The sequence below is a fragment of the Vitis riparia genome, chromosome 12, assembly GCF_004353265.1.
Source record: "Vitis riparia cultivar Riparia Gloire de Montpellier isolate 1030 chromosome 12, EGFV_Vit.rip_1.0, whole genome shotgun sequence".
NCBI classification, from domain to species: Eukaryota; Viridiplantae; Streptophyta; class Magnoliopsida; order Vitales; family Vitaceae; genus Vitis; species Vitis riparia.
Window position 1 is genome coordinate 3,411,817 of NC_048442.1, and position 26,331 is coordinate 3,438,147.

Sequence of the window (26,331 nt, forward strand, 5' to 3'; positions counted from 1 at the left end):
CAATAATGCACGAAGACAACTGAAAGCACCCGAAAATAACAGCCGATGGAGATGAGCAGAAAACACAAATACCCGGAGAAGAGCCTAGTATGGAGAAAAGAGGAAAATATGGGGAAACTCGGCAAAAGAAGGAGAAAACAACTACCCAACCCGGTTGTGGAGGATAACTGGAGAAGAGAGCAAATTAAGCGGGGGGGAAACGGGAAATGGGCGAGAGAATAGGATGGGAAACAACAGCTACACGGCCGGCTATGGAGGATGATGAGTGGAAATAACAGCACGGGGACACAACCAGCTATGGAGGAGAAGACGGCTAGCTATGGAGGAAAAGAGAGGGAAAAAACGGGAAAAATGGTTGAGAATGGGAGAGAACGGGAGGGGGAGGTACCCGGGTTTTTTTTTTTTTTTTTTCATTTTTTCCTTTTCATTTGGATAGCTGAGATTTAATCTCTTTCATCAAACGGCTAAAAAAAAAAGGCATGCTACCTTCCCGGCACCGTAGAATTTTCCTAATTTTATATATGAAAATAGTTCATTTTTAAAAATAAATATTAAATAATTCAAAATTTCATAAATTTTAAATTATTTTTAATTATTTTTATTTTTTCAGAATATGTATATAAAAAAAAATCATTTTTCTTTATATTTTTATTTCATTCCAAAAACCAAATATAACCTAATACAACCTATCTACAGGTCGAGCTACACCAGGGAGAAAAAAAAAGGGGGGAAAAGCGATAGAAAATCCCAAGAAATTTCTCCAAACGCTACTCCAGGTGTGCTCTCTCTGTAGTTTGTCCAAAGGATTCTCCTTCTTTTTAAAAAAAAAAATAATTATTTTTTCGTCATTTTTCTCGGCAACGAAACCCTGGGGGGTTTTGGGTGAATTCAGTGGCTTGAATTTTGGCGTCTAGTGTTCAAAGAGAGCTAGGAACACAAAATGTTAATGTACATTTTCTTTCAATTTTCCTTTTTTTTTTTTTTCCTTAAATTTCCCAGCAACCAAACAGTTGAAAGGGTTTTAGAAGCGGTTTTGGCGAGACCTTGTTACATTACTGCGGTTTTACATCTGGAATTTTCCAGCATTCTATGAACGTTTCTGTTTTTACATGCGCTAAACTCATACTCCGAGAATCTCAGTACTTAAAAATGATGGAAATTCATATGCTATGAGGAAGTTCACTGGTGATCATACTAGTTGAAGCAACTTCACTAACTTCATTGAAAATGTAATGAATGGTAAACCGTTAAGGCTGTAAACTAAGTGTATCGGTTTGATATACATAATACATCATCGTTGGCCATGACCTTATAGTTTAGGCTTTTAGGTCAATTGGTGGATTGAGATGGTATCAGACCCTAAGTTGTTAGGAGGTTATGAAATCTCCCATGTAAGTTGCCCTGTTAAGGCCGTTGCTTAAGCTCTCTACTCAATTGGTGGTTTAACATAAACCTTATTTAGAGTTAATTGGTAGTTTAACAATATGCACGCAAACTTTGCAACATGATAGTTATGGGATTCAATACAAAAGGAAATGCTTTGCCACAGAAAGACAATTTTGTGCTTTCTCTTGGCTCAGTGCACAAATTGTATGTCATCATCCATAACCTTCATGTTGTCCTGATTTCCAGGTGAAATTTGACATTTCTACCTTCTTGGGTTAGACTAAAATTTGGATGTGAGGTTCTTGTTCAGGTTTGCAAGCAAGTTTGTCTTCTATTATCTCCTTTTTTGGTTCTTTTTTCTGGGTGCAAGACTTTTTCGTTGTTCTTATTGGAGGGTGTGGTTGTAATTTCAATTATAACTGCAAGCTCCTCTTGACAAGCAATTAAAGCTCCATTTGGAGAATTCCGACTTTTGAATTTCAAATTACATTTGGAATATCTGGTTTTGGATTACATTGTCATTTCAGTATTTTGGTTTTTGTTGATTTGGTTTCAAACATAATCCAAGTTTTAGAAATTGAAATTCAATTTTTCCACATGGGTTCAAAATTTTTGCACATGGCTGTTAGTTGAGGGCAGAACGATTTTTTAATGAATAGCTGTTTTACTTGGGTTTCATCTTTAATTTGTTGATTGTTTTATTTTTTTATTTTTTGGGTTTGCTTCCAAAACCACAGGATCTTCACAGGGAACTCGAGTTATCAAAGCAAAACATCTAAGCTTCAAAGATTGCCACTTTTGAGGTCAACAAATGCTTGTGTGATTTTACATGGCTTCAGAAATCCTTTCTAGCTCCTTCTTCAACAAGGTATGGACACAGTTGACATTGTTCTCTGTATATATTTTTGCCACAATTCTGTTTGATTGCTGAGCAAATCTAATATAAAATAAAAAGAAAAGTGGAACTTTGAATATTAAATAATTCATCATTATTTGTGACCCAAGGAAAACAAAGAAATCTTGTCAACTAGGCTGAATTCAATTAGATTATTTGTTTGAGTTAAAAAAAATTCCTTTATTTTACTTCATTTTCTTAGTAAGAAAACAGAAGGTAATTACTTCTCCTTTAGTTTGAAGCCATTTCCAGAATCTGAATTGAAAATCTTCTCAGAGTTTTGCACCTCAAGCTACCCAACTTGGGTTTTAGCTATCTAGGCTTTTTCTTGAGTTTTGCTTGTGACACTTTATTTGGTTAATGATAAAATGCAACAAAGGAAGGGAAAATCACAATTTTGAATCTTAAACTTGTTACGTCAGAATGACAAAGATTTGCTCCCCTACCTTACACCAGCTACTTGGCCTTGTTGAATTGGGTTTTTCATTATTAAGAAACTAAAAAGAATATAAAACTATTGAAAATGTTATTTTCTTATCTTCACCTCTATTTTCTCAGCAACCAAAAGAAGGTGTTTTTTTTTTCCTCCGTTTGATTCATCAAATAAATTCTGAATATGATTTGAAAATTTTCTCAGAATGTTTTTCCATGCAGCCCAATCCCAGTTGCTTCACAAGGGTTTGCACAATCTAGGATTTCAAGACTACATTTTGCAAATTCAAGAAGCAATAGAAGCTACCAAACAAAGATTTTCACAGTGATGCAGGAAGATAGGGCTTCAACAGTGAAAGATGACTCTAAGATGAAAATTCCACATGTTTTGACTGTTGCTGGCTCTGATTCAGGAGCTGGGGCTGGAATACAAGCTGATCTTAAGGCTTGTGCAGCACGTGGAGTTTACTGTTCCACAGTGATTACTGCTGTTACAGCACAAAATACTGTTGGGGTTCAGGTTGTATATTGATATTATTCCTCAAGGCTAACTCTATATTTGGCTAGTTTCATGCAACTGGATCTTAGGGATGGAACTGGAAACCGCAATTCCATCTCTATTTTTTGGTGGCTTTATGCTCCATTGGTTGCTAAGAAAACCAAGGAAAATTAAAAAGACAATTGTGAATCTGATACTGTGTTGAGGTTTAAATCCATTCAGATTTGTGTCACCAGACATAAATCATATTTAATTCAACTGGAAATCTGGCAGTTATATCCAACTGTTTCCAATCTTATTCAAAATATAATTTCAAATTTTTTAATAAATTTTTTTTTTTTTATTTATCAGGGTGTAAACATTGTGCCTGAGGATTTTGTTGCAGAGCAATTGAAATCTGTGCTCTCTGACATGCGTGTTGATGTGGTAAGTCAAAATTAGTAGTTACTATGTGTATTACCTTTACTCCCAATTAGTTTGTATGACATGCTCTGTTTTCTAACTTGTTTATATTCCAATAATACCAAGATTCTGTCAGTCTTGAAGGATGAAAAGGAAAAGAAAATGACATTAGGTTCTTTGAGAACTGAAAATCAGCCTTTTAGATGATTAATTTTCTTGCGCAAAGTTGAATGAATAATTAACAAGAGAAATTTGTGGTGTCGAATGGGAAGATACAGTTTAGATTTTTTGTGTTGTTATGAAACACTTGTAGAATTGTATAACATACTCAGCATCCTGTTGAATGGAGTTATCTGATAGCCCAACATAATAGGACATGGACTGAGTTCCTATCAGTGTTGTCAAAAACAAAAGGCAATGTCAAGGCAATAAAACTCTTTTTAGCCTAAGGCGAAAGGCAAAAAACGAAAAAAAGAAGCGATAGCCTGATTATAGTAAGGCGATAAAAAATATACATATTTACCTATTCAATACTCAACCAATATAAACGTTGTCTTCAACAATCAAACACTATTAATTTTTTATCGCTGGTGATGTCCTGTAAAATTAACAAAATAGTAATAATTATTCAAAATGTTAAATATTATATCCTATATCGTAAGAAACATTATATTGTTTAAAGATATTCATCCTATCTAAATGCATATTCTAATTTTTCATACATCTAAAATGCAAAATAAAAAACAAAATAAGAAACTGAAAATTCTAGAGAAGCTTTAGGCATCATCATCGTTAGTCATCATTGAAATTAAAATTGTCATCACTTCCATCAATACTAGATTGATAGCCCTCCATCTTATTATCTCTATGATTGATTATATAATATTTTATCTTATACTTTGTTTAATCCAATGTTAGATTGAATGAAATTATAATCTAAGTATGTTTAATCTTAACTCACGGTCAAAGGCAATTGCCTCTATGCCTTATGCCTTATCCCAAGGCGATTGCCTAGGTGTTGCCTTTTTTAAGTTGCCTTGTCTGGATCTTCAAGAGGCGATTTTTATCTACCCTACCTGACTTGATGGCCTAGGCGACCCAAGCAATTGCCTTTGATAACACTAGTTCCTATATCATATTTTTGTAGCACAATCACATGTCTTACCTGTTTCAGTTTTTCCATTTGTGTTTTCATTGTTTTCAATCTTTTGATTCTTTTGAAATTTTTTGTACATAATTTTAACATCATTAGGCTCTTTGGAAGAAGCTAGGAACTCTCTTTGAACATTTGAGAATTTTGGACTTGGATTGTGCTCCTATGTCTAGAGAGTAGTACTAATTCTGAAGTAGTGATCCTTCTTTCCTTCCAAGTATATAAGAGCCAATGATTCTTATGGAAGTCCACTCTTATGTGTAACTTATTAGAGTGTCTCCAGTATCAAATTCAAGCTGGTAATATTTTTATTGTCAGTCAACTAATTTGGTCGGGCGTAGTATTTCGAGTAATCCTTGGTTTTCATGGAATGATCTTAAAGTAAAAGAATTTTGATGATGCTACCATCTTAAATTTAGTGTGATGGTGTGAATTTTTTATATGGAGATTAGTTTTCTTCATGGTGGGGTTGTGGTGGAGGGTGTTGTTTTCAAGATGTATCCCAGTTGTGGAAATATGGCTGTTCTGGTGAAAAAATTTCAGGCTAAGCAATTATCCTTGCCTTGAATAATTCAGAATTCAAGAATTAATTGCAAAACTAATGTGAATAAGTTTCAAAAGTTCAAGAATTAATTTGAGCAGGGAAAAGCAATGCAAATTATCCAGTTATCCAAAAAGGAAGCATTTTTTCTTATCAGGGATTTATTTGGAGTAGTTCCAGAATTTTGCAAGTTATTCTGTAATTTTTTTCTCAACATTGGGAATGCCTATGAACAGTTCAACTATTGGGTGATATCATCAGGTTATTCTTGGTTCTGAAGTAGTAGGTATAATTTGGAACATCTTTAAAATTCCATGCAACGATAAAAGATTACTTATGATTGATGAAATAACCCTCTGTTCAGTTTATAACAGTAGTTGGCATAATTTGGGACATCTTCAAAATTCTTTCAAGGATGAAATATTACCTACGATGGTGAGATTACCAGATTATTAGATTACCTTTACCAGTCATTCAATTGGGGTAGGTTGCAGCAAGCCCTTTTTATTTTAAAATTTTTATGGAGGTTTCCATCCAAGTGAACTCTTGGCGATGGGGTTGGGAAAACATCCCTATGCTGAAACTCATGGTTTTGATTTATAGGGTTTAAAGTGGCAGAACTGTTAGTGGAGGAGAGAAAAAATCAATAAAGTGGAAAGACTAATACTTGGACCCAGTAGACTAGAATGAATTTGTTGATGCATCACTTTTTTTTGAAGATGTGGGAGAAGATCCTTTGTATTTTGGAAGGACTTCTCATCCTTAGATTGTGTTTTCATATATAATACATTGCATTTATTACTTAATGTCATGGAAATCAAATATGGGTAATGTTTCAGGGAAAGTTCCTTTTGTTTTGTTTTGTTCTTTTTTTGGTGTTTTTTTTGCTTTTAGGCTGAATGATACATTGGATTTAATACACTACTGATTAGTTACTTTGTTTCTTTTTAGTACTTTCATTTTGGCTCTTGTTAAATTCGATTTTGTGAAGATTATTTAATAATATACTAATTTTAATTTTTGGTAATGAAATTTCTTAGGTGAAAACAGGCATGCTTCCTACTATTGGCATAGTCAAGGTTCTTCATCACAGTCTCAAGGAGTTCCCAGTTCAAGGTATGCAGTATCATTACAAAAGACTGTTTTTCAGGTTGTACTTTCAGTGGCCTTTAAGTTGACATAGTCAATGAATTGAAGTCAGCTTTAGTGGTCGATCCTGTCATGGTGTCTACAAGTGGAGATGTACTGGCTGGTCCTTCCATTCTTGCTGCATTTCGGTATGTCAGTTCTATGTGCACATTTAAGTAATAATTTGATGATTTGAGTCCTTTAACCTTCTAGTGTCCCATGCAATTATATTTTAATGGTTTCTGATTACAGGGAGGAACTTCTTCCCATGGCTGACATTGTAACCCCAAATTTGAAAGAGGCATCTGCTTTACTTGGTGGTCTACAACTGGAGACTGTTTCTGATATGTGTACTGCTGCAAAATTGATACATGATATGGGCCCCCGGTTAGTTCTTGGGAAATATGTCACTTTGATTCTTTTCTAAGTCGTCTAAACAAACTATTGTCCATTCAATAACTGCCATATTAAGCATAGAAGATACAAATTGATTTTTGAGGTTTGAGGTGCTTTGACCCCTATGAACTTTCAGAAGGGTCCGATTGCCCTCTTATGGGTTTGTGTTTTTCCTGACTAGAAATGTAACATTGAGAAATTTGGGGGTTAGAGAGAAATTTACTTCACAGCTCAGGGAGTAAACACATGATCTTTCCTCAATGTTCATATCTAGATTTGTGCTTAAATTTACTAGATGTGTGTTTCTTTTGGATTCATTTCATGTTGTTTTGCTAAGTAGAGTCTTGTTGCATAAGTAGCAAATTTCTGCCTAGTTAGAACAAGGGCCTGTGCTATCTAGTTCAAATGTTTATCATAGGATGTGTCTCTGGATGTTCCACATTGCAAAGAAGATTGGGAAATTGGTGAAACAGTCAACTCTTTTAGTGCAACCCTTTGAAAATGTTATAAGAACAGGATTATGAAAAAACAACTAGAAACAATCTATAAACATGTTGTAAATGAAGCTTGAAAATTAGGTAACAAGTTTATTTAACTCCACGAGGCTTGACATTGGGAGAGTGTTAATCATGAAGGAACTAAATATTACATAAACGAGCTATATCAATCAATCACCAGAACTGCAGGAAAACAAGTCATGCATTAATATATTTTTTTTTAAAAAAAAAAAAAGCCTACCTAGAATTATCTAATTATTCAAAAAAGCATGAATGTTGTTCTCATAGCTGAATCAAAATAGTTGGGTTAAGGATTTTTGAATTCGCTCATCTATAAAAATTAGGGCAACATATACCGCATTGACATTACAACATATATCACATCTTTCTCTGTACGTGATATATAAACAATACAATATATCCTGTGCTTGAAGGAATTTTTTGACCATACAGATGAGTGAATGCTTAATGGTCTGAATCATAACAATGGAGTGGAAGCTTGACACCGGATTCCATCAGATGTCAGTAGCATTTTTTATTTTATGCTTCAGATTGAGGTTTTACACATTTCAAATTCTCCAACTAGAGCTTTGAAGTGGACTAGGAATTTCAGCCATATTAATCTACTTGCACTGCTATTTATGACAAAACGTGACAATTGAACATTAATTAGGAATCTCCAACTAGAGCTTTGGAGTGGACTAGGAATTTCCTCTAGAATTACTATTTTTTGGTCTTCAAGGATAAATTACATTTAGATTTTATGAGGTATTTCTGGATCCTTTTGCCTTTACATATTTGTCCATGAGTTCTGTACTGCTTTTTTACGTACTTGTTTTTCTTTGTATTTTCAATGTGCACTTGAGGCCTTTCTTAATGCAAATGCTATTCATTTATTGAAGAGGAATTTGGAAAAAGTGTTCTGCTGAAAGAAACTGTTGATTTGCTTTTCAGAAATGTACTTGTTAAAGGTGGTGATCTCCCTTCTTCATTGGATGCTGTTGATATTTTCTTTGATGGTATGCTTTAATGTCTATTCTGGAATCCTTGAGCAAGAACAGTGTCCCTGCATCCCATACTTAGAGGGGTGTGCATGTTTACACATTGGGTGTTGGTTTTACCAGTCACTTACTTGGTGTCATGAAATGATCTTTTAGGTGATGATTTCTATGAGCTGCGCTCATCACGCATAAAAACTCGGAATACCCATGGAACTGGTTGCACTTTGGCTTCTTGTATAGCAGCTGAGCTAGCAAAGGGTTCTCAAATACTATCAGCTGTCAAGGTAATTTTTTGTATGCTTATGTTTCTGGTGTCCAAAGAACTTAGTCTTTTGCTGTGGAATTTGAATATTTGATATCAAATGTCTTTTTTTTGGTTTTAGAGTGAGATTTTTGTAATATACCAACTAAAAAATCGAATATGTAATAAGTCAAATATAATTACTAACTGCAAGCCAAGACTACAATGTGTAACAAGCAAGTGTAACATACTTATCAGGAAAAAAAAAAAAAGGGCAAGTGTAACAAGATCACTGCAGTTTTTTATATTTGCCAAATACTGGGCAGACTCCTCCAGTATCAGATTGGCCCTTGGTTGAGATTCAGAAATCGCCCAAAGAAAGCTGTAAACTCATTGTTCCATCCCAAGAGCTATCCAAGGATGAAAGGCACCAGCTTCAGACTTGAATTATCTTGCTGACCTGTGACCAACCTTCCATCTAAATGGACTTAGGTTCCAAGGACCAGTGTGCTGGTTCTAATGATGATCCTGTACATGTTTTTCCAATTAATCGCTGATGGATTTTAAGAACTAAGACCACAGGTACTCTATAAGGGTAGCTGAAAAATGTTAATGTTCATAACATAGGCCTATTAGTTAGCTATGGGGATATACTAAGATGAGATGAAACATAGAGAGGGTATGGAATGGGTGCATTCAGGAAAATGTAGGTGTTGCTCCAAAGGGGGATAAAATAGAAACTGTAAATTGAGGTATTTCTCACATTAAATATAAAGCAATGAAGGGATTGACAAGGAGTGGGAGAGAGCAAATTTAAGGTCCTGGAGTATGTTGACAAGCAGAAAGGGCAGACCAAAAAGAATATGGACTTAGAGTGAATATTCATGCTTTGACTAGCAACACGAATTTAGATATCTTTATGTTAGAACCTGATGCTTGTTGCTTACCACAACTGCCTGGATTAGACCCCAGAAGACTAAAAACTTGTCAGTGTGCATAAGCCTGGGCAGAGCTGTTGAAAAATTTAGACTTCTATATAGTGGCAAATTTTCTTGATTCCCACCATGATATTTTGGAAAAGCATTTGAATTTATGCCTTGAACTTCTGCTGGTTTTCCATTTCTTTCAGTTGGCTTTCTTGGTTTCTGGAGGCCGTGGGCCTAGGGATTAAAGTTTACTGCTAAAAGAATGCCTCTGACTTCATTAAGAATGAAAAAACTGGTAGATGAACATGGGTTTGACATAGTGATATGGTGAACATAAATCCCTTGAACTTTTCAAGAGTTGTCTGAAAATCAAACAACTTAAGAAAGCAAGCATTTATCTGTACAAAAAGAATTCAAACATCTAGCACAAATCAGACAATCCATTCCTTATGTGTCTTTGTTCTCCGTCTTTCCATAGGATAAAAGACAACAAAGAAACAAACAATAACGAAAGACAAAGAATGGTCTAGTTGACTAAAATTTATTAATAGCACTCACTCACGAAGTAGTAGGCATTTGGGGAGATCAGCAGGAGTTAAATGGATATGTTCCTTCATTAATATGTAGAACACTATTAAAATTATTAAGGAGAAATGCAGTACCACTTTTTTTCTTTGATTTAAAAAGAGGGAGGACACTTCAAGTTCACATCTTGGCTTCTATATTAAGAATCTGGTGGGACTAAGTCCTAATGTCTTGTCCTAGTTACTCCTGTGTTTGTGAGCTCACTAGTCTGACATATATTTGACCTTTTCTGGTCATTTGCTCAGTGCTGGTTGGCTTAGAATTCTTCTGAACCATGTTCCTGAAGCTGGTTATTTATTTTCAAACTGGGCCATCAGTATTTTTATTGATTCTTATCTGGTCTGAGTTTTGGCAGATAGCTAAACACTATATTGAAACTGCCTTGGATTACAGCAAAGACATTGCTATAGGAAATGGGTTTCAAGGCCCTTTTGACCACCTACTGAAGCTTAAGAGTAATATCCGCAATTCCTTCAGGCAGCAGGCATTCAATCCAGCCAACCTATTCTTGTATGCTGTTACAGATTCAGGGATGAATAAGAAGTGGGGTCGTTCCATTACAGAAGCTGTTAAAGCTGCCATAGAAGGTGGTGCTACCATTGTTCAGCTGAGGTTTGTAGCTGTTGATAACATTCATTCTGAATTATAAATTTAGAAGGTTTATGCACTGTGAATTATAAATTTAGAAGGTTTATTGAAGTCATATTTTGTTCACCCTGTAGCCTTCCATATCCATATTCTATACTATTTCTTATGTTATCAACGACAGATTTAGAAAAGCAAGTGAAAACAAATTATAAATTATAAGGTTTGCTCACATCACATTTTATGAACCTATATCCATATTCGATATGATGACTGATAGTCTTTAGAAAACAATCAACTGTTTTCATTCTTAGTTTTAATTTAGTATCTTACCTACAAACTTCTATAAAAATCTTTTTGGAGAACTTGTGTGCACCTCTATATTCTCCTGCTGGTTACTCTACTTAGTTTGTATTTAAAAAAAAAAAAAATGAAAGAAGATCAGTTGATTTTTAGAACTCCACCAAGGGTCTGAATAATTGGGAAGTGAGCAAAATGAATCTGGCTTCTTCGCATCATGCTGTCAGAAGCCTTTCTCTACGTCATGCTGTTCCTCGTATCTATGTTCCACATTGTGATCGAAAGTTCATTTGCCTGTTTCAGACATGTTCCAATAGTACTCGTCTAGTTTTCTTTTTCATTTTTCTCTTTTGGGTTTTTGTGATTTTGTGTATGTGTTGGAGCTTACTGCCCCTACCTTAGTGGAAGGAGATTACGGTTCTGCAAGATACTATTCAGAGAAGTAATTTCACCCTGGAAATAAATTGCTAGGTTATGGGATTTAATTAGATAAGAGGAAAATCTATCTAAACTATAGTTACTCTTTGCCTGCAGAGTGAATATGGTTTAAGAGAGATAACGTTTGTCTTTGCATTATAGGCAACTCTCTTATCATAATTGTTGATGTCCATATCCGTTGCCAAAGTTTCTATCCTTTCTAGATATATCCATCCACATTTCTTTTGTCATGAGCTTTTACACAGCAAAGGTCATCCAGAGGTTTCCAGTTCATGAGCATGTTTGAACATTCCTAGTTTGATTTGTCCGTGTGATAGACCTGTGGAAAATCATTTCTTTACATCTAATATATGTTTTTTAATGTTTGACAATTTCCCCTCATCTTTGAAGGGAGAAGGATGCTGAAACACGAGACTTTCTGGAAGCAGCCAAAGCATGTGTAGAAATTTGTCACTCCCATGGAGTACCTCTATTGATAAATGACCGAATCGATGTTGCCCTTGCCTGTGACGCTGATGGTGTGCATGTTGGCCAGTCTGATATCCCTGCTCGTGTCGTCCGCACACTTCTTGGGCCCGAAAAGATTATTGGGGTATCATGCAAGACACCAGAGCAAGCCGAGAAAGCATGGATCGATGGTGCCGATTACATTGGCTGTGGTGGCGTATATCCAACTAATACAAAAGCAAACAACATTACTGTTGGCTTGGATGGTCTGAAAACTGTTTGTTTAGCTTCCAAGTTACCCGTGGTTGCCATTGGTGGCATCAATGCTTCAAATGCTCGTACCGTGATGGAAATCGGCGTCCCAAATTTAAAAGGTGTTGCAGTTGTATCTGCTCTGTTCGACAGGGAATGTGTTTTGACTGAGACCCAGAAGCTGCATGGAGATCTGACACAGGCAGCAGCAATGGCAAAATAAAAGATGATCAGAAACATGGCTGTTTTATTATGACACTAATTATGAAGTCTCTGGAGTCTGTTTTGTTAATTATGATAGTAGAAATTAAATAATTTAAATAATTGAAATTATTGGATTAATTTTAATAATAGTTTAATATTAAATTTTAATTATACTCACTTGTATTTGTCTATTGAATTTCATTTCAATTACTAATAATATATTACCAAGTTTAAATATTTATTTTATTTAAATCTCCTAATTAATACATTTTCAATAAATCTAAATAAATTAAAATAGTGATTTAATTTTAGTAATTTTAAAATTAGTTTAGTATTAAAATTAAATTATAGTGAATTACAATTAAATTTAATATTAGTTTTATATTTATGTTAAATTATAGTTTATTGTATATCTAATTTCATTTATATGCGTACTTCTACTTTTTTTTTTAATGCGACTTGATGTAAATCACCTAATTAATACATTTTCAATAGATTTAAGTAAATTAAATTAGTGTTTTAATTTTAGTATTTTTAAAATTAATATAGTAATGAAATTAAATTATAGTTAATTGTTTATTGAATTTCATGCGTATCTGTGTATGCGTAGTTCACTTTCAATTACAATTAAATTTAATATTAGTTTTATATTCAAGTTAAATTATAGTTTGTTATACATAATTATTGTGTTATATGATTAAAAATGGAGGTATCGCTCAGATGTAAATATCATTTATAATATAAACTCGAACTCAAACACCAAAAAATGTTCTAAAGTGCTTCCCAAAAGTAAAACAAGAGATAAAAGAGTTTTTGCATGAGAAAAAAAAAAAAAAGTAAAGCAAAACAAAGAGAGTTACAAAAATTGATGAGATTCAAGCTCAATTATGTGACATACTGGGAGGAAGTTAAAGACATGTCATAGATAAGGATGATGATGATGATTTTTGTATATACTTAGTTGATACACACCCTAATGAGTGAAATGTTTATCTAGTTGTAGTTCAAGTCTCAAAAGTTAATTGAATGAGATTGACAACAACAAGATACATTTGTGGGAACCAAAGCATAAAACAAAGGAGTTTTCGGGTCTTAGTGATGCATCAAGACAAATGTGAAAATCACAAAGTATCCAAAATTCAGATCCATCATCGATTATTACCTTTTCACTGTACAAACCTTCTGTAGTAAGACAAAAGAGTGTCAAAGATATATTAAAGGATGGTTCTATAAAAAAAAACAATAAGATGCTTAATTAGCAAATTCTTCATTTAGAAGAGTATTGCATCACATAAAGTAAGCTCTCACCACTTCAAGAACAAAATAGTTGATGCACAAAAAGTGGGTAACTATAATATTTGTATATTCTTTGAGTATGTTTACAATATTGTTACATGTTTTCACTATTTATTACATATGAATTGTAGGTATGTATATCAAACCTCCATCTCCGTATGAAATTAAGAATAAATACTTGGAGATGGAGTACAAGAATATGCAAGTTTATTTCAACCTACAAAGAGAAAAGGAAACAAATGGATGCACAATAATGTTCCATGAATGGATAAGGTTGACGAAATTAAGTATAATTAATTTCATTACTTATTCAAAAGACACCACAATCTTCTTCAAATCTATAGATGCATCTAACAATATCAAGAATCACAAATACATATATGGATTCCTGAAGAGTGTCATCAATGTTGTTGAGTAAGAAAATGTGGTCTAACTTGTTATGAATAGTGGGTTAGCGTTTATGAAAGCTAGGAAGTTGTTGATAAAAAGGTATAATATGTATTGGACTCTATATGTGGCACATTACATTGAATTAATGCTTAAAGACATCAATAAAAGACCCAGTATTGCCAAGGTGATAGTCAATGCTTGAAAGATAACTTACTTCATTTACAACCATAGTTGATTACTTGCAAAGATGAGAAAGATCTGTGTTGACGACATAATTTAGCTTGAAGCTACTAGATTTGCAACCAATTACATTGCTCTTAACAATCTTCTAAAAAAAGGTCGGTTGGAAGAAATTGTTTATGAGTGATGAATAAGCAAATAAAAGCTAAGTCGCACAAAAATCGGATAAGAAGTAGAGACATTGATGTTCGACCATTTTATTAAGACAAATTGACAAAAGTAGTTTCATTAAATAAGTCATTGTATGCAATTCTTCAACTCATCGATTTAAAAGTTGTTCTCATAATGCCCTTTAGATACAAGTTAATGCAAGTGATGAAAGAGAACCTTATTTGCATCTATGCTAAAGATTAGATGTTTCAAATAATCAAAGGTCATTAAGAGAAAACACTCAAACTTCTACTTCATACAACAAGTAAGTATACTATCCATCTTCGTTAGTTGTTAGTTTTGAATAATATTTTCTATTACAAAATACTTACTCTACTTAATTGTTGGAACATACTTCCTAAATCAAACATTTCAATACAAGGTTGGAGTTGGTAGTAATCCCAAGCTACTTCAACATGTCCATAAGTCTTCTACCAAATTAAACTCGATGACCAAAGCCCTTGGTCAATTGGGAAATAAGGTAAATTATAAGTTTTATTTTAGACGATTAATTCAAACAATAATTTCATTCATCATTTTATCTCCATGACTTGGTATCAATATTGCCTCTAATGAGATGAGATTCCTTGATCAAACAAGTTCTTTGAACCACATCAATCTCCTTTTTAGTGCTAAAAGACTATTACAATGTAATACATACAAATTATTGACATTTAATAAATTCAAATATTTAATGTAGTTTAATAATGAATATACACTTATAAAATTCATATTTTTTATCGACACATACAATATTATTGTCAAACACAATATTATTATCAAATATAACAAATTATATCATACATATTTCAATTTCTTCAACAAAACAACTTCGAAATGACTATTATTACTTCTTAAATCATTTTTTAGAGTTTTTTTTCAACACTTCCATAAGTTTCGATCAATTTTTACCTCACCTCTATTTTGTGTCAAAATATCTACCGACATTTCTCTATATATCCGTAAAATCGAATTACTAATATTTTTACCAAAACTGATGTTTTCATCCTTAGTTGCACCTCCATGATTATTATGTTCTTGTCCTTCCTGTAATTGAATGAAACGTAAGCACAAATTGACATGCCAAAGAAGGCACCATGGCCCCCCTTGGCCTAATCGGATATTTCTGATAAGCAATCCGGGTTTCATCCACAACTCTTAAATGTGGTAGTATACCAGCATATTCCATATTCTCATTATGAAAATCTAGTCGACCTGTGAAGGTCATTGTTTCTGGCTTTTGGTTTTTGGCCAGTAGTAGAGGAGAGTACCAGATTTGCCCAGCAGAGCTTTTCAGGCATGGGTTTTGGACTATGCCGTGTCACCACCCAATTGCCCATAAAGCACTGATTTTGCTTTTGCATGCCAGTCAACATCATACTTCAGAAAAACAGGCCTATTACAATGTCTTCATCTTCAATTCCTGTATCATTAATTTGACATTACAGTTGGATTCAGTGGATCTAACCTCGTTACATGCTTGTTTGATTTCTTTACTTGATTGGCTGGGGGAAATCCAATTGAGTAAAGCATGATTTTTTCTTCTCTTTTTCACTTTTGGAGGGACGGTGAGGGAGATGTGACAATTCATGGCTGGCAGTGGGTTGGGTATATATACACGTTGCCATCAATCAAACCCATCCATCACCCCAAATTTCCACATTGCATGGCGTGAAAATTTTAAGATTCAAATTCAAGGATAATGAATTTCTGGGTGGTTATATAGACAATACTTCTGTGAGAAATGAGTCCTTGTTTGGCAGTTAGAAAATGGAAAGAGAAAAAAGGCAATGACCTTTAACAACTTGCCCTAGTGCCTTCCTATTCACTTTATCAAAAGTAATGGGGAATGTAGTTGTGACTAATATCAAAGATGAATAAAATAACCAACACAACACCCAAAAAGAAAAGCCGAGTGTCATAAAGCAATCCTTTCTTCTGGGTCTGGGGCTTGGGAGAAAATTGTATAGGGAAGATAAGGCGCAATAGAAGGAAATATACAGCAACCCCATCACTTTTTAGAAGGAATCACATCCCTTTTTGTGGCACTTCTAACACCAGTTGCCTAAAAAATGGGAAACCAGAGCTTTTCCCCTGGCTTTCTTCTTTTACTTTCTTCGTAACCAAACGAGGCACATCCACAGCTCAGAAAAGCTATATTAACTTTTCAAAGATTGCGACAACGATGATGAACTGGACTTGAATTCATCAAGCATCGATATACTTTTCTGCCTACATACTCAGAGAATATACGATACCAACCTGGAACAAACAAGAATGTAACTAATAGATATTTATTAATATGGCCCCTATGAAGGGGCTGAAATCCATACATACCACCATGACCAAAGAACACACGAAACCCTTTATTAATAAAGGTTAAATCCCTACCCTTAGAAGGAAAACCAGACCAATTCACTCCCAACAGCCATTTTCAAATCCTAAAACTTCAAAGATCACGGTAGCAAAACACTCTAATGTTCACATACAATTGAAATTCACAGACCTCTTGCCAATTAAACAATAATTTACAAACATTTTATTCACCCCATGTCCTAAGTTATAAAGTGACACTTTAAACAAACATGAAAGCACTCCCAAAAGTTGTTGAAATTTCAAAATTTAAGCTCATGTCTCTACTTACTGAAAGGGGTAAGTCAATCCTTAACTGACATGAACTTCTCCACTTGCATGGGCTTCTTTGACTTGCTTCTCATACTCGTCCTCTTCTTCTTCCTCGGTCTCCACCTCTTCTTCCTTTTCTTCTTCCTTTTCTTCTTCTTCTTCTTCTTTGCCTCCCCAGCCAAAGCCTCCAATTGACCGGGAAACTGGAGGAGGGGTTTTGGCCTCATCCACAATTTTCATGATGTCCTCTATACTTTGAAGGGAAAAGGTAGGGTTTTCTCTCCTGTAATAGAGAGCTTGAGCTGCTTCTGTGAGTTCCCGGGGCAAGTTCTTTAGAAACCATGGGTGATTCTTGATGTCTTTGATAGTGACCCTCTGCAAAATAAGAATGACTTAGAACTGCAATTTCCTGATAAAGCAGTTCAAAGTGATGAAGGAGAATGATAGTGAAAATAGAACACTGAACGATAAAAAAAATGGGTGGTAAGACTCGGACTAGAGCAAATATGTAATTCAGAACATGGATATATGCCTCGAAGTTCTATATCCTGTTTTTACTCAGAATTCATATCCTATGTTCATTCAGCCAACATTTCTACCAAACAGAAAGACCAAAGCTTTCTCACAAAGAACATGAAAAGTTATAGAAAGGCCCAAATCGAGCTCTCAGCTTATCCTACATATTGAGTGGGATGTGACCCAGGATGCTAGCACTTGAATCAAAATTAGGCATGAAATTAGAACCTAATCAAGCCACAAAAATTTCAGCCAGGTTAGGTGAAAGTCCCAAATACCAAGATAGAACTTCCCTATCTACCTTTAAGCGTAAGAGAAGACTGGTTGGGAAGATTGTCCATTAACCCTTGTCCTGATAAGAGTGTTGCCTACTTTTATGCTTTTTCTTAGGAAAAACAAAAGAAAACTAAATTAATGAATACAATCCTTGAATAAGGAAAAATATCATGCATCTTATAATCGTAGTTGTCAAAAAATTGCAATGCATTTTATACGTTAAATGTGATATGCCACCAACCAGTACTGCAACTTAATTTGGGGATAATTTCAAAACAGAATCAACAAAATTCAGTGGCCTGCGTGTTTTAAACATGAAGTGCCTACTTTTTCTTGTGAGATTAGCCTCCTTTTCTTCCCTACTTTCTTTTTCTGCTCCATCTTTTTTGGTACTATCCTGAGAGGCAACTAACTTTGAGAATCCTCAGATGCTACTTATCAAATTTGTTGGGTTCACTCTCAAGCTGCAGCAGTATCTTGTCATTGTCACTCAGCCTAACCTGAGCCATTACACAATCCTCTATCCTTAACACTTCTATTTACTTCAGTTTAAATTCATCAAAAGCAAGATGATGCCTCAAAATACTGAAACAATTACACAATACAGAAATGGAATGAGAATGTTACAGCATAGATGGCAAAGCTAATTGTGACATGTTTCCTTCTCCCAACTTAAACAACTGAACCAACAAATGGACTCAGCTAACTTGACTCTTTTATGTAAATTCTGATTTGACCCATCCTCACATGAATCAATTTGGCCAATCTCTATATAGAAGGTAGAAAATAGAATAACCTAACTAAACACTAGCTTAAGCCATTATTACACACTGCCCTGGGCACCTATCACGGTTTAGGGTTAAGGGGTAAGCCAAAAAAAGACAAACAGCAAAAAATTAAATGGAACCAATGCTCTTTGTTTGCAAGCCCCAAATTCCTTAAAGCTATGGGACATATTCTAAAAGAACTTCTTCCACTATGATCAGACAATTCTATCATTTGCATACATCATCTCCTTTTCTAATGAACACCAGAGCCAATGTATATGATCCATCAACTGCCTGCTTCTCACAATCAGCACTTATGCTTTCCAAAAGCAAATACCCAAACAAAAGAAAAAAAAAAAAAAACACACATTTTAAAAAAAAAATATTATCCCAGTTTCAGGTGAAGAATCAAAACCCTGAATACCAATAAAATTAGAAAATGGTTACAAAAAAATTGTGATTTGTAACAACAGGTTTAGCTAACGTAGGTGGGCAATTTCTCAAAAGCTTTTGTGCAGACTGTATAGAAATAAAATCAGTAGATACAATCATGAGACTTGTATTCCTTTTGTTCTAGAACAAGAACAATACAGGAAAAGAAAATGTCTCTCAAAACCTATAATTTATCGGTGCATAACTGATGTAATAACAATAGATATGTTAGTTTATGTTTCTCACATCTTCATGATATAAGCTGATTGTAATTCTACAAACAAATTCCAGTAATTTGGAAATAATACATACCCTGGATGGATTTGCCACAAATATGCGAGCAAGGAGATGCCTACAATCTTGAGATATGTGAACATAATCGGGAATCTTGTATTGAACAGCCATTATACGCTGTAAAAGTGCAACATTATAAGAAATTATAGATGACAAAAAATATTGAAACTCAAAAATAACTAGGCAACTGAAAAGAAGGTAAACTTACACTGATGGTTTTCCTAAAATTCTTCGGGTCTTCTTGGTCCTCAAAAGGGTACGCTCCCACCAGCATAACATAAAGAGTTACTCCACAGGACCACACATCTGCCAACTAAAAAAAGCAAGCCAAAATCAAGAAAGATCATCAAAAGTCATAAACAGTCAAGACATGGCTCCTGAGTCTGCTGTTGTTCTGTGACCAGGAGGAACAAGACAAAAGACATGGGTTGGTTTTGAATGATTTTAGTAGAATAATCAAAGAATATAAACTTGGTTAGGCAGCATCATTGTCACAGGCTTAGGATAGTTCTGATGAAATCACCACCACTCTAGGCCAGGCCCACATTGCAAATAGAGGGGAAAGTTGTGAGAAATTCATGCCAAAGCATGTTATAACCTTATGAAAACTGGGTCAGGTTAGATGACCACTAAATCATGTCAATTTTGTGAAAATTGTTGGAAAATTTGCTAAAGTTAAAATGAATATGAACTAAATATAGAAAATTCTGAAATTCAATTCACATGCAAAAACTTATATACATCAGCAGAAGAAAAGATTACAATTTATACCATAGAGAACTGAAATAAAAAAATAAAATAAAATAACCAGGAAAATTTTGGTTGAAACTTTTCAGTATACTCATACACCTTGATTCTCAAAATAAAAGTGCCATCTTGCTTTGATTAAAAAAATTTATTGTATCAATAATGAAAGTACCATATGTGGGTTTGATAACACCTGTATGAATGCTCTTAGTTCCCTATTGCATCTAAAGTTAGAGAAAGTAATAGCTAGAAATCAACATATTCAATTATAAAGATCCCAATCACCAAATATTACTCATAGGTTCATACAATAACAAATAACAATTACACTGGTAAAAAAGAAAAAAAAACAATAATGAATAACAATTACCTAGCAACTCCAATTCATAACCATTAGTCAGGACACACTATACACATGTTCAATAGAAAGAATGAGATACCTTGCCATCATATTCTCTTCGAGAAAGAACCTCTGGTGCAATATAAGCTGGAGTTCCAACTGTTGATTTGGGTCTTGAATGCAGCAAAGATGACTACACAGATAAGAGAAGACACCAAGTCCACAAATTTCCAGGATGCAGATTAGAATTACAATAAATCTCTTCATATTGGTAATAAACATTTATAATGCAGACCTTAGAGTAGCCAAAGTCACAGATTTTCAGGCGTGGCGCAGGGCTTCCATCCAACAAGGTATTTTCCAGCTTCAAATCCCTATGGCATATTTGCTGCAGACCAGGAAGATAACAAAAAAAAAAGGTTTAATTTGATAAATGGAAGCAGATTCTTGATCAATTATGAACTCATTATATTTGACATTGTTTAACTTATTCTACCATGGAATGGCAATAGCTGACCCCGGAGATAAGCTGCTGAAAAAAATACCTAGCCTGAAAATAAAGAAGAAAAGGAACATGAATAGAGGAAACTTAACAAATACTTTAGCCTCTACATGATTGATGAAAAACAGAGGAAAAGAATAAAAAAAGAAAGAAAACAAATTCTTTTTCTTTTCTCGGCTCTTTTGTTGAGTAGAGCTGTTCTTAATGAGAATTTTATATTCAAATTCTTTTCCAACATTTTCTCCCCAACCAAACCAAGCTTTAGCACAAAATCACTGATTAGGGAACCCGGAGTTTGAAGCTGGAGGTCCCCACGTAGTTAACAACTGCTTCAAACCTCATCTTCGCTAAACCTCCCAGCATTGCAGATTCGCTCAAAGAGCTCCCCTCCTGCAGCGTACTCCATGACAATAGCAAGATGTGTGGGAGTCAAAACCACCTGTGATTGTAAATAAAAAATTATAATTTCAAGCCAAAACTAAGCTGTCAAATGGTATCTAAATAAACATCATGTATGGCAACAGGATGCATCATGACACTTGATATCAACTTTCTCGAGAGAGTGTAAAATCGAGGCCTACATACTTCACCCCCATGAATACCTCTTACACCTATCTCCCAGAGACATTAGTCATAGGACATCCCCCTCTTCCTCATTTCAAAGACTGAAATTCCATTCCTTCCAATGTACCATCCTCAAAGAACACCTAATACATGATGCTAAATGTCTAATTCATAACTGATTAGCATACTCTTTCTTGAGCATAATAACAACATTAGATTTCAGAAATTGAGCTATCTATTCACCAAATTCATAGTGAGTGCAAAAGCGTAATGAATACAAGAGCAAGGCAAAGGTGCAGGGATAAGAGTCTTGTGCTCAAACTAGTTGAGCACCAGCTAGCAACTGGCCCCTTCTCCCTATTTTAATTTAGAAAAAGTCTCAAAAGATTATGCAAACTAAAATTCAATCTCAGAAACCCAAAATCACAAACAACCATATGCTACCTCCTTGAATCGAATTATGTTTGGATGCCGAAGGGAACGGTGATTTATGATCTCCCTGGCCACATTCTCATCAATCTGCACCCAAAAACATTAGAATTCAGCTCAAACTCCATGGATTCAATCTTCAATTTCATATAGCTACAACCCTATCCACACATATGTTCTGATTCAATCATATTTCAGCTCTAATATCCTTGAATTCAATCTTCAATTTCACAAATCTACAACTCTATCCCTACACAGACATGTATATGTTCATTAGTTATAATTCAGCTCTAATACCCATGAATTCAATTTTTAATTTCACATAACTACAACACAATCCATACACACACACATATATGAATCATTCAAGTAAAAAAATGTTGGGTTTGCAGACCTTTTGACCTCTTTCAATGTACTTCATGGCAACAAGCTCTTTGGTTTCCTTGTTCCTCATAAGCCTAGCCACACCAAAATTCCCAGATCCTATATCCTTCACAAGCTCATACTTCTCCATTTTTTTTCCTCTTTTTCTTAATCTCTGAACACCTGCAAATCTTCAACTATTCAACTTCAATTCATGCCTTGAGGCCCAAGCAACAGGGCGTGAAATCTCCCCACTCCCCAAACCTTAAATCTAGGTATATAAAAAAAAAAACACACACACACACACACAAAGATTGGATTTTCAAGAAAAGGTGGCAATGGATGCTTGGAAAATTAGGGCTTCATGTTCTGGATATTGAAAGGTGAAAACTTTACAGTTTCTAGAGAGAGAAAAAGCGGAGAAAGAAATACGATTGGGAGTGGAAGGGTGTGATTTTTGAAGAAAATGAGTAGGGTTTTGTAGTGAGAAGATGCAGAAGCCTTAGGGCAAAGTATCAGAAATGGGCTTGTGAGGAGACAAGGAATATGTCTCACTACAAACTTTATAGAAAGAGAATCTCACTGTAATTTTCTAGAGAGAGAAAGTGGAGAAAGAATCACACTGTAATTTCTGTATATTTAGAGCGTAAATGGTTTTAAATTCCGGACTCGATCTCGACCGGTCCGACCGCTGGCCGACATTATTCTGGTTCGATCGAACAAGCGAACCGGACGGTTCAATCATTTTAATTTTTTATTTTTTTTATCCCATGAAAATGACACTGTTTTGTTGAATATAAAAAGTTTCTTTCTTCCCCAAGAAGAAACAAATATAAAATAATTTAAATTTATATATAAATATAAATGTTTATATCTACATTTATTCTATATATATATATATATATATATATATAATTATTAATAATAAATATGAAATTAATATAATAATTTTTAAAATTTTTAAATAACAAAATACATAGATATATAATTATAATTTTCTTTTCACCTTCATATTTAAATATTATACCTATTTTATTTAATAAAATTTAGTATATTAATACATTTATATTTATCTTTACAATTTAATTTGATATATAAATATAAAAATGAAATATTATTAAAATTTTTAATTATATATATTTTTTTAATTTCTTATAATAATATATATTTATAATGTGATCAGTTCGAACTACCAATTTGACCCATGAACCATGAATTGATAACTTTTTAAATTTAATATCCGATTCTGAAAACATTGTATTGTTCACAATTTATAAAAAATAATGATAATAATTTTGAATTTAATGACAAAGAAAAAGTTGTTGACTTGTTTATTTTAATTTATCCAATGCCAAAAAATAAATAAATTGAAGAAAATTATAAAAAATAATTGATTTTATTAAATTGTGATAATAAGTCTTTTTCTAGGAAAATTTTGAGAAAATTGATTATGTTTGAAGAAGAATAAAGAGGAAACAAAATAATTGATCCTTTTCCATTAAGGAATATATCATATTCCATTATTAATTTATTTTTATTGTTTTGCAAAATTCTAACTTTTTCACTTATATTATTAATAATGGATTAAATTATAATTTTTCTAAAGTTTTTATTTATTTACACTCGTGTGTTTTACAAATCAATTTAAAATTTTAATTAAAGTCATTAAATAAATTAATCATATCTGTTAAAATAACTTGATGACTTAAAATAAAAAATAATTTTAAGTAATAAATAAAAAAAATTAACTTATTTTCAAGTCCACATCTTTATTTTATATTTTTATTTTTATTTATCTTAATTATCTTTGAAATCTCTTTTATTATTTGACGACCTTAATCACCTTAATTATAATTTATAAGAATAAATATATTAATTTGATGATTTAAAATATGTTTTAAGTTAATTTCATTACACAATTTTAATATTAAAGTAAATATTAACTAATAAAATTTAAATTTAATTTAATTTAAAATTAAATTATTAATTATTAAGTTTACCAAACATTGGTTTACTTTAAATTTTATTTGAATTCCTTTTTTGGAAAGTTAAAAACTATTTTCTTTAATTTAATAGTAGGTTTTAATTGTATTTAATTTTGAATTTTAAAAAGATTTCAACAATAAATTTGCAAAAAAAAAAAATGTTGTTTCTGAAGAAATTTTTATAAAATTTATAAAGGAAAGTTGTTTTAGGTCTAAAAAAATTAGTATAAATTTTGAAATTTCATAAATTATTTGTTTGATAATAAATGATTAAATTATTAAAAACTATCCCATCTTCCATAGATTTATTATTTCTGAACACTAAATTCATGTTTTTTTTTTCTTTGTTGTAAATACCTGAATTTTAGATAAAATTGGAAAAAAAAAAAAAAAGGTTTCATTAAAATATGAAACAACATCTTTTATAAATTGAATCATAATTTTTCAAGGAGTAACATTATCATAATTTCTACTTAAATCCTTTATTTAGGTTATGTTTGGTTTGATTTTTGAAAAGACCAAAAACCATTGTTTAATCTTAATAAGAATTTATATTTCGGGTTGGTTAATTTTATTTAAATAACTTAACTTTAAAAAAAAATGTAAAAATTAGGAAAATATTGCTTTTAATAGAGTTTTTGTTTCGACTTATTCAAGAAGTGTTTTTATTTTTGATAAAAAAAAATTAATAATATTGGTACATATTATCCTTTAAAAATTACGACTTTGACTTCGGTTTTAATTTTTAGTTTTAAAAAAAAAGCCTTAAATTAATTTCTAAGAAGCCATTAAAATTTTACCCTTTTCCCTTTGGGCCTTGGATTATGGAATTAAACTTATCCTTGAAAAAGAAAGAAAAAAAGAAAAAGAAAAAAAAAAAAAAAAAGAAAAGAAAAGGATAGGATAGAAAGGTATGTGTGGGGCAAATGGGGGCACGTGGTTGCGCCCTAGAGAATGTCTGTGTTCAAGGGTATGTTTTAATATGTTCCAAATGAATATATATAATGTGGACCCCACTCACATGCTTGGCTTCCTTTTAAGGAAAAATTATACATTGAATAAAAATTTTAAAATTAAATTAATTTTACCTTATAGAAGCTTTTTTCTAAAAAAAAATCATTATTATAATATATTCATTAGTAAAAATATTTTCAAAAATATTTTTTAATTATATTTAAATATAATTTAATTTTTCAAAAAAGTGATTTTAAGAAATATTATCGCAAAAATCACTATCCCAAAGATACGTTATTTAAGTTTAATAATTTTCCAATGGAAAAACTTATGTTTTTTCAGATAAAATATTAAACGAAACTATTATAATCAAAGTATTTATTTACAAAATGAAACTATTGCTTTTTAAAAAATTTGAAATGAAAATTAACATTTTAAAATTGTTTTTGAATAATATATTAATTTTTTTAATTTTAAATTTATTTTTATATTAAATTTTAAAAAATGAAAATTTCATTGACTATCATATCATACATACTTCTAATATTTAAGAATCCAGTGATACGTCCGTTAACTATTCTAAAAATCAATTTTGTTTACAGAAAAAAAAAAAAAAAAAAACATATTAACAGTAAGAAAATACAAAACATGTTTCTTAAAAATCATAAATAATGTTTTGTTCAAAAATAATTTTAAAAAAAAAGTTGAAAACAATTTTTTGAAAATTTTTTATAATGTTTTATAAAATAAAGGTATATTTAGGAATTTAAAATGTTTCAAAATATTTTTTGAAAATAATTTTTATCCATAATTCTTTATTTTTAATCATTCTTTGTATTTTATAATTATTTTTTTAAATAGTCTTTAAAAAAGAACTAAAAGATGTATCATTTTTTGATTGTTTTTAGTTTTTTTTCTAAATGTTATTTTAAGAATAATTATTAAAATATAGAGGATAATTAAAAATAAAAAACTACAAATAAAATTAAAAAAAAACATATTTAAAAATATAAAAAAACATGTTAAGAACATTTCAATTTTTTAAATAAATTTTTATCATACAAAACATCATAAAACAATTTTCAAAAACCATTTTTAAAAACCGTCTTCAAAAACACTTGCCTAACATAACCTAATTTACAAATACTTAAAT

The 26,331-nt window shown here is 32.3% G+C and overlaps 2 protein-coding genes across 5 annotated transcripts; one reads left to right on the forward strand and one right to left on the reverse strand.

The window, feature by feature from the left end:
* The first annotated feature begins 692 nt into the window (after positions 1 to 692).
* LOC117926142 (thiamine biosynthetic bifunctional enzyme TH1, chloroplastic-like) lies at positions 693 to 12,452 on the forward strand. Of its 4 annotated transcripts, XM_034845220.1 has the most exons (12): positions 758 to 776; positions 1,633 to 1,696; positions 2,124 to 2,254; positions 2,919 to 3,233; positions 3,564 to 3,638; positions 6,349 to 6,424; positions 6,510 to 6,585; positions 6,689 to 6,823; positions 8,284 to 8,348; positions 8,487 to 8,614; positions 10,438 to 10,694; positions 11,796 to 12,452. In XM_034845220.1, exons 3-12 carry the CDS (start codon positions 2,216 to 2,218, stop codon positions 12,325 to 12,327), a joined length of 1,698 nt encoding a protein of 565 aa, XP_034701111.1. In that variant the 5' UTR covers positions 758 to 776; positions 1,633 to 1,696; positions 2,124 to 2,215; the 3' UTR covers positions 12,328 to 12,452. The 4 variants fall into 4 exon arrangements, with proteins under 4 accessions (XP_034701110.1, XP_034701113.1, XP_034701111.1 ...); XM_034845219.1 differs by lacking the exon at positions 1,633 to 1,696 and having other exon boundaries at positions 693 to 776; XM_034845222.1 differs by lacking the exon at positions 1,633 to 1,696 and having other exon boundaries at positions 693 to 776; positions 2,936 to 3,233.
* A 4,274-nt stretch (positions 12,453 to 16,726) lies between these two features.
* Positions 16,727 to 22,811, reverse strand: LOC117926881 (serine/threonine-protein kinase SRK2A). The gene is made up of 9 exons (XM_034846177.1): positions 22,271 to 22,811; positions 21,892 to 21,966; positions 21,221 to 21,322; positions 20,878 to 20,931; positions 20,677 to 20,769; positions 20,482 to 20,574; positions 19,503 to 19,607; positions 19,313 to 19,411; positions 16,727 to 17,384 (listed from the first exon to the last, which is right to left on the reverse strand). The coding sequence occupies exons 1-9, from the start codon at positions 22,388 to 22,390 to the stop codon at positions 17,049 to 17,051; spliced, it is 1,077 nt and encodes a 358-aa protein (XP_034702068.1). The 5' UTR covers positions 22,391 to 22,811; the 3' UTR covers positions 16,727 to 17,048.
* Between the last annotated feature and the right edge of the window lie 3,520 nt (positions 22,812 to 26,331).